Below are 9201 nucleotides of genomic sequence, written 5' to 3' on the forward strand. Positions count from 1 at the left end.
ATATATATATATATATATATATTTAAAGCACCATTTAGTCACAACCTTTTGCATCCACAGACCCTAAATGAACATCAACATGTTGCCTTTAAACAAAGCAAATTTAAATATAAAAAATTGGAAAAATGTATAAAGTGAAACACTTTTAAAATATCTAAACTATCAATTTAGTTTTGAAAAGGTTGACTTACAAGGTGTTTTTGTTTGTTTATCATCATCGTGTGAAAAGAAATTCATCCTTACACTTGGTGCTTTACTTTTAAAGTTTGTTTATAATCTTAGATGTTAAATCACTTTGTGAAAAATTTTAATATGAAGGTCATACTTTTTTATTTTCTCTTTATCAAATACAGGATGTTTTATTGCTTCATTTTGTCACTTACTTACAGTTTTTTTTAACAAAAATTGTAACTTTTAGAACCCAAAGGCTGAACGGGGGATTGAAATATTGATGTTTTTACCACGAGATAACAATTCTGCTTAAAATACATGTACAAAGTTGGGTATTCATTTAGTGAAGAAGTTGGCTTGTTTATTTGGCATGGAATTAAAAACGTCATGGTCATTTCACAAAGTCTTATAATTCTCAATAGTTTTGGGTGATTTATTAAAATTTAAAAGTGGAAAAAAAAAAGTTATCCAGAGGATTCTCAGATATTTACATTTTGATATCTAGCATAATTTTTCAAACAAGGCTTTCAACATCCACAGACTTTCTTTTTTTAATCCTCTGATCTTTTTCATGTTGTTCTTCCATGAATGTGATAAATACTGAGTGACCAGAGCACAAACATTTAGTAGTGAGAAATTTGAGTTTCCTGAAAAATAAAAACATGTATTTTAAAGGTCTACACTGAGCTTATAAAAACTTAAGAATCTTGGGAAATTATTATTTTAAAAGGAAAATGAAACTTGTATTATTTTCTGTATCTTTTACTGCCAGTGATTGTAAAACAGGCTCAACTTGATATATTAGATAACTCGATGTGTAGATACACTGGAAAGGGCAACGTCAGTACCAAACGTCCACGATTGTTCCTATACATGAATGTGTTTCCTGGCTGGTAACGCCGACCCGCCACACCATGACCACCTTGTCCCTGACTCATCAGAGTTCAGCTGAATGCTCCTGCAGCCAAACAGCTCCAACAAAAAGCCAGTGAAGAGGTGGCAGAGCAGACGTCTGGCATTGTCCCTCTCAGCCGCCGGGTTTGCGATCTGCGTACCGTTCGGGTGGTCACAAGTATTTTTCTTTATTATGGAGTAAACAGCGCTTAGCGCTGTCACTGTTGCCATCAACTTTTCTCACACTCGGCTCGCTCACTCAGTCATGGCATTCCAGTTAGCCTGATGCGTGATGGCTAAAAGGCCTCAGTGTTTACACGCTGCTGAGGCACAGCGAACAATGGGAGGGGTTTTTATCCTCAATCTTTCAGTTATTTTCTCAGTCAGTCAGTTTTTGTGATTAAGTCATCAGATCCTTCATCTCTTATAGTGAGTCAGGCTAAAATGACAAATAATGAGCAAAAATCTGCTCTTTAAATGAATCGGAGCGTCATTTAAACATTTTTTACATCATCATCAATTGACACAATCCATTCTGTGATTATCTTTTTCTGCTTTGCTGTTACTTTCTAACAAGAGCATTTATGGCTTAAATTAACCTCGATTCCATCTTTTGTTTAGTTTAAATGTCTCTGTGTGAGAAAACTGTTCAGGCAAAAGGAATGTGAACAACCTAATCATGAACTTGTGGTTTAAATCAAATCAGGAAGTTTGCTGTGTTGCACATCCATAAAATCAAATGAGTCAGAAGCTGTGTCAGGGCTATTTTATATTTAAATTAAATAATAAATAGAAGGCTTTAGTGTCAAGAAGCAGCTTTAGATTTCTGCAGTCCAACATAGGTTTGTTGTTGTCATTTTTTGTTGCTAACTATCCTTTTGCTTTCAAATATTAGGATATTTCATGATAAATTCTTCTGATTTGCTCTTTTAGATATAAATTTAATGCCGTTTTCAAAAATGTTTTTTATGTCGGTCTGAAAACTGTTCATTGCTGCTCGAAGAAGTATTTTTAGATGGTTCTTTTTAGAAATTTGTGTTTTTTTTCTAAAGGCTACAAGTCCTCTTTTATACAACTTCCTTTATTATATCTTTAATTTCCTGCTTTCCCCTCCCCAGATGCAGACCATAAAGTGTGTGGTGGTGGGAGACGGTGCAGTGGGGAAAACCTGCCTGCTCATCTCTTATACAACCAACAAGTTTCCCTCTGAATACGTGCCCACGGTGAGTAACCTAGAGCGTAGATCCTCAGACGCGTTCTGTCATCCGATGTGACGGCCAAGTGCCTCTCAGCGAACACTCAATGGCAGGATTTGTTGGTGTGCACAGCTTCTTCCTGTCGCACAGGAAGTGACACGTGTTTGTCTGAATTGAACAGACATCAAACAAATGAAGTGCAGCTGATTCTGAAGGCGACAGACCACCGCACAAACGCAAATCTTCATCCTCATCTAATGCAGAAATTAAATTCTGTCTTTTTTGTCAAACAAATGGAAGGATAAAGATGTAGTTTATTTTGTCATGTTTCAGCTTCTTGAGAAGGTTTTGAGCTTGTTAATAGTAAAGTCAAATGATGGTGTCAAGGGAAATTCTTTTCCATAAGGACCTTAACCAGATGAAGGGGACAAACCTGTCAGGTTTGTCCAAGTGACCACGCCCATTTCAACCAGCTGATAGTAAAAAGTCATGATGAGCAAAAACCTTCTGAGGGAGATTGTAGGTTATCATAGAAACTGGTAAATAAATATCTTTATCATTTGTCTGACACAAAGAAAAAAATAGAGAATGTATGTGGAAGAATTGACAAAAAAAGTGACATTTTTATGATGTGAAAGTTTTGGACATGAACGTTGCATCATTCTAGTGTCTAAAAAAACTAGAAAAATAGAAAAACATCACATCACCAAGCTAACACAAATAAAAGCCCATCCAGCAAAATACGGTAAAAAATATTTAAACAAAACAAGAAAAGCTCTCATGAAGGGAAGGATAAAGAAAGATAAATTCACCACACAAATCTAGATTTAAAAAAGACAGAGAGAAAGAACAACCGATTAATGTAGAAACTTTTGCCCAGGAAATTGAAATAACAATAACAGCTTAAAAAAAATGGAAAGAAAAACGTGACTGATCACAAAACCCAAAGTGAGTTGTTTGTTGGAAACACCACTGATCAAAAACTGAAGAGGAGTGGGCTGTTGTTAACAGTCATCTTTTGAATAAAGATTTGTGGGTATTTCAACAAGGGAATCACAATTCTTTTGGGGTTTTTTTTTCTTGAAAATTTGTAATTTTAAAACACTTTATGGATTAATAGAAGTGAAGTTCTTAGATCAGATTTTATCCTTTGAAATATAACAAGCTATAAATCTCGATGTTTGGTTGATTGGAATAAATTCTGCTTTTACTGTCCTGCATGTAGATAATTACCGGCCCAATCCGAATTCTTCCCCTCTCCCTTCCTTTCCATTTGAAGGGGCAGTTTAAGTGCAAGTGTGTCCAGAACATTTATTTTTTATATTTCCCCCTCCAAGCGGAGGGTAAACAAGTCCTCCGTCACGCTGAGAAACACTTCAGGTTTTAGTCCAAACTTACTTCAGCTCCACTTTTCATGCAAAGCTCCACAATTTGGCTGTTAGATCTTTGAGTCTGACAGTTTGTCTCATATTTTTCTTATAATTTGATTTTTTTCATTTGTTTTCTGAGGCTGCATCAGGGGAAAGTGTTCATTTTTGTTTATCAAACATGTTTTTTATTTTGCATAGTTGTGAAGATCTGAGACAATTGAATCTGTTGCAAATGTATGTTCAGTAGAAGTTCTGACAACTTCACTTAAGGTCACATTTTCTTTGTTTACTTTCTTGTATCGAAATGTTTCATTTTTCTTAAACTCCAAATTCCTCCTTAAAATATTTAATTTGATTATCTGTTCTTGCGTCTAAAAGTCACAAAGCTGTTGGTCAGTCAGCAACAGTTTGTTGTGTTTTTATGGCTTATTGTCCTATTGTTTGTGTCAAATACACAGCATCCTCTTCCTGTCGTCATTATCCTTCATTATCGCAACTTGGAAAATGAGAAAAATAAAAGTCCATTTGCATTTTTAAATTTTGCTGACAGCTGTTTATGTTATTTTACTGCTTTCAGAGAGATTCTGCTGTAACTCCAGATATTTTATCCCTCCCACTGTTTGCATACGTATTTTTGTCTTGACTTTGGCGGTGTGTTTTCTGCATCTGGTTGTGCCGTTTCCTGTTAGTCAGCTGACTTAACATGATTAGTCGAAAGGAAGTTTCCTCTAGAAAATGTTTTTTAATCTCTACAGGGTTTGCCTTATTAAATAAACATTTTTTCTATTTCAGACAGATATCTAATTTACTTATTAATTATATTAGTTATTTTAACCATTTTTCCCCTCCAATGTCTACTGGGTTCTGATAGTTCTGTTTGTTTAGTCAGTGAGTTTCATAAAATCTTGATCATATTTAAGAAAGCTGTGACTTGTCTACATGATGTAAGCTTCACTGCATGTTAGGTTAGGAGGACATTTCTGCTTTTTGAGACCATTTATGTCAGCATATTGCATCTACAGCCATTCTAGTTTAAAATAAATAAGATGTCTTAAATTAACAGTTTAAAAAATATGGAAATCCATCTTGTTTTAGGAGCAGTTTTGTAACTTGCAGCTGGAAAACCCTGATTACTGAAAAGGGCTGAAATCAGCAGCTTGCAAACAAAACTAAAAATAAAAAAAGTTTCACAAAATGCACATAAAAGATTAACATAAATAAATACAGGTGGCATTTTTGTTTGTTCCAAGTCCCAAGTCAGCAATTACATTAATTACATTTTAGACATTCTGATAAAGTTAAACTAATTGATTTAGTTGAGACAAAAAGTAAACGTATAAAACAAATCTTTAGTCATGAAACAGAGTTGGGTATGTGGTGGAAAACATTTTGTGGATAGCTTGGATCTGAGGACTTCTTTATTTTATGTTTATTTTTAGAAAGCTTAAAAAAGTCTTTGTGTTGAAGCTGTTCTTGGTTTTATTTTCAGTTTTCAGTGACTGCAGGGTTTATCTGAAGACTTTATCTTTCTGTCAACAGTTTCAGTTTTTTTTCTGGTAAACATGTCTCTTTAGCAAACTCAGTTTTTGCAGACGTTTTTTTTTTATGCATAAAAAGTTTTTTGGTGGTTTTAGATGTGACTAAATATTGAACTGAAATGTCACTTTAACTAAAAGCAATAAACCACATATGTGGACTTTGTTTTTGATAATTTTAGGCTTTGACAAGATTGTTTTAGTTTCACTGTCTCGTGTTTTATCAGTAGATAACTCCTCCACTTGTTTTAGTCGTCAGCCTTCATGTATCGTAGAAACCAGCAAAAAATAGTTTCATACTTTGCAGACATGTGAGCCATTCCAGCTGGACTGTTTGACTTCCTGTTTGAGGTTAAAAGTACCAGGTCTTCTTTAGCACTCTAAGAGAAGACTTTTATCAGAGTTCAGCTCCTCCTTCACGTTTCTTTATTTTATCAACTGCATTTTTTCTTTAGAAACTCTTTGTTTCTCAATATTTTGTTTCTTATAATATCTGAAGAAAATTGTTAATTTTCTTCACCCCCTGATTTCATAGCAGCAGCAACAGTGATTTAAATGAACTGTGCAGAAAAAAAACAACCTTTTTGACAGCTGAGTAAACTGTGTATTACATTTTGTCTGAAAAATCAGATTTTCTCCTGTATAATTTCATGAATTGGTTTAATACAGATCTATTTTCTGTCAGAATGAAGAACATGGGTGTCTGTGGTTTGTTGAGGTTTTGTCAGATGCAAAACAAAGCAGTAAGTTTAGCTGCTGTGAGCTTCAGACCTGCACTCCTCCTCTGTCAAACACTGTCTGGTGCTTTCAGGCGTTCTCTCAGAGCTGCATTCGATCTTTCAGATCTGTCATTTGATTAGGTGTGGTCATGTGAGTGCAGGAAGTGGGCGTGTCAAAGCTATGGTTTGAGTTCTTGCTCATGTAGACGGATTGAGTTTGGTTCACCTGGAATGTCGAGACCTTCCTGCTCTTTATTGCACTCAGAAGCCCGGAGGCATGGAAATGATGAAACCGGAAGGGAAGGGTGAACTGACACACTGCACAAGTCAGGTCCAAAGAGAGTAGACACTCTTGTTTTTGTTATTCACAGTTTCACATTTATGCCTAGGAGCTGCTCAGTGCTCCCCCAGATCAATCTCAAGCCTCTGATTTGGGATCAGAAAATATCAATACCTTGATTCTCGTGAAGCCAAAGCCACCACGAGTTGAGAACACTGAACCATGAATCTATGATGTAAAATCTAAAGAGTTGGTTTCAGCCCGCATGAGGGTGGAGCATTGTTAACAGAAGGTTACTCCTTTAAACAGCTGTGTACTTTCTGTTACCATGGAGACGTTTCTGTCAATAATATGAATCACAGCACATGAACTCGGCTCTGAAGAAGCATCCTGATCGCAGACCTGTGAATGCTGCTTTATGAAATAATGAACCACATAATTAAAGCACATCTTTTGGTGTGAAGAAAAACAACTGGCGTGCTCAGAAGTTTGAGGTTGACTTATCTTTTTCACATTCAGCTCGTGACATTGTGCAAACATTTGATTCCTACTTAAGTTTTAGAAACGTTAACGGCACAGGGACAAGTTTGTTTTCGTCTAGAGCTCTAAAATACATTTTTCTTTGTTTTGGGAAATCTTGATTTTGAAAGTTACTCACCTCCCACCCTCCTGTCTTCCTCAGGTTTTTGACAACTATGCTGTGACAGTGATGATCGGCGGGGAACCCTACACTCTAGGCCTTTTTGACACTGCAGGTACACATACATCTACACATGTGGTTAAAACTAGTTCCACTAAAAAGGGTTCTAGGAGTCCTTGGAGTGGATTTTTCTCAGTGTTTCTGTGTCTCCCCCTGCAGGTCAGGAGGACTACGACAGACTGCGGCCGCTTAGCTACCCTCAGACAGACGTGTTCCTCGTCTGTTTCTCCGTAGTATCTCCTTCATCCTTTGAGAACGTCAGAGAAAAGGTTCGACCTACAGCATTGCTTCTCATTAGAACTTTTGCCATAAGTTTAAATTTATGTAGGAAAGAAAACTCTAAAAACAATTGAATTTTTGTAAAAACGTCAATAATCATTAAAATATATTTTACAAATTTAAAATATATTTTATGTTGTCAAAACAAATTGTTTTTATGTTGCTATCCACTTTCATTACTAAATTCCTCATGTCACTTGACAGTCATCCAACATTTTTACCACAGAGAAACACCAGAGAATAATTATTAGTCTAATTGTAGAAATGCTAGTTATTCCAGCCGTACCTTTCTGGCCAAGAAATCATGACTTCCTGTTTTAGGCAGATTTCAAAACAAAAGTACCAGGTCAGTTTGGCTAATTACTAGGGATTTTCTGATCAGAATTTTTGGTGTCCAATTCCGAATCATTTGATTTTGATACAGATAAAGAATTCTGATCCAATACTTTTGTAAACCGTTAAAAAAAAGTTATAAACAGATCCAGGTTGGTCTAAAGTTTGATTTTATTCATTTTCTTAAATATTTTAACACTCAAACAGGGCACTTCTAGAAAGTAGCTTGAACAATCAAGTAAAAATAGTGCAAAATGTTAACCATAAACTGGTAAAAATGGGTGATAACTAGTCATGTAAGAAAGTTTGGAACCTGTAGTGTTTTTGATTAACTAAAATTCATGTTTACATGACTAATTCTTAAAAACTGGGAGGGATTTTCTCCAAAAATGTTGGTTCCAGTAGGACAGCAAGGTAATAATTGGTCATGTGAGAAGTTTGGTGGCTGTAGCTTTAGGATGTTCAGAACATTTTTGATTGATTTATTATTTATTTAGTTCTTTTTATTTTCGCCAACAGGAGAGTGCCGTTCTTGTAAAAAGGAAACAAAAACATGACCTTTTTTCGTTTAAATGTCATTTTAGGTCATTTTTTTCCCTAAGAAAATAAGCAAGAGACACTTTCTGTCAATTTTAAATGTTTATTTAAAGTTTTTTTAGCCCCAAAGTCCAAATCTGTGAGTGTCCTCCTCAAACTGGTGCCGTATTCCGCTGTGCTTTACAGAAGTAAAATGTTGTGATCCGTTCATGATAATCAGACTTCTACTAGTGCATTTATTTGAAATAATGAGCTTGAAATACACAACACTGATCAAAAATAATTAAAAACGATAATTATCTGGTTTCGGAGACGTCATCCGATTTAAGTCTACATGATCCGGCCAGATCTCTGATCATGTGATTGGTTGGGATATCCCTACTAATTACTGTGCTACCAGATCAAGTTTGCTTTTTGTTTGTTTTGTTATTTTGTTTCTCAAACAAAACTGAGATTTTATTTTTTTAATTTATTTAAGATATATTTTCATTAATTTTTAGCACTCATTGTCTGCTAAAATTTTCCTCTCTCAACATCTCATGAAAAAAAGCTCAACAACAAAAACAACTTTAAAGCACCATCGATCTGTCTACATTTAAAACGCCAATAAAATAGATCTTTTGTTGTATTGATTTGTAGCGCAAAGTTCTTGGAGTTAATTTGGTCACACGTGAGCCAGCACTGACCTGCAGATTGTTTTCTCAGTGGGTGCCAGAGATCTCTCATCACTGTCCACGGACGCCCTTCCTGCTGGTGGGGACTCAGGTGGATCTGAGAGACGACTCCAACACTCTGGAGAAGCTGGCGAAGAACAAGCAGCGAGCTCTGGCCTGTGAGAGCGGGGAGAAACTGGCTCGGGAGCTCAAAGCCGTCAAATACGTGGAGTGCTCAGCTCTCACTCAGGTATGGCGGGAAGTCGCAGCTTTAGCGTTGAGACAGTTTTATTAAGAAATGCACGTGTATCTAGATAAAAACAGATATCGTCTGTGAGATAACAGCAGGTATTCATCACAATCCGGATAAATAGGAAGCCTATCAGCTTTTGTTTTTACAATGATTCCTATGCCATGTCTTTCAATTTGAATAAAAGTAGGTTGCAAAGGTCATTCAAATGTCAAACTCATGCTTGTATGATCCCCAAACGTAACTCTAAAACTGATACAAGAAATTAACTCTTGGAGTAAATG

The 9201-nt window shown here is 35.8% G+C and overlaps 1 protein-coding gene across 1 annotated transcript; it reads left to right on the top strand.

Moving 5' to 3' along the window:
- Nucleotides 1–2132: 2132 nt before the first annotated feature.
- LOC112139281 (cell division control protein 42 homolog) lies at nt 2133–8977 on the top strand. The gene is made up of 4 exons (XM_024262025.2): nt 2133–2288; nt 6848–6920; nt 7025–7134; nt 8720–8977. The coding sequence occupies exons 1-4, from the start codon at nt 2184–2186 to the stop codon at nt 8960–8962; spliced, it is 531 nt and encodes a 176-aa protein (XP_024117793.1). The 5' UTR covers nt 2133–2183; the 3' UTR covers nt 8963–8977.
- Nucleotides 8978–9201: the final 224 nt, after the last annotated feature.

The sequence above is a fragment of the Oryzias melastigma genome, unplaced genomic scaffold (genome assembly GCF_002922805.2).
Source record: "Oryzias melastigma strain HK-1 unplaced genomic scaffold, ASM292280v2 sc00912, whole genome shotgun sequence".
Lineage (NCBI taxonomy): Eukaryota > Metazoa > Chordata > Actinopteri > Beloniformes > Adrianichthyidae > Oryzias > Oryzias melastigma.

What these genes read in the sequence shown, in the direction of transcription:
- LOC112139281 (XM_024262025.2), top strand. Translation starts at nt 2,184, where the DNA reads ATGCAGACCATAAAGTGTGTGGTGGTGGGAGACGGTGCAGTGGGGAAA. An exon ending in AGGCCTTTTTGACACTGCAG is followed by an intron (nt 6,921 to 7,024) that starts GTACACATACAT and finishes CTCCCCCTGCAG; the next exon opens with GTCAGGAGGACTACGACAGA. An exon ending in TTGAGAACGTCAGAGAAAAG is followed by an intron (nt 7,135 to 8,719) that starts GTTCGACCTACA and finishes TTGTTTTCTCAG; the next exon opens with TGGGTGCCAGAGATCTCTCA.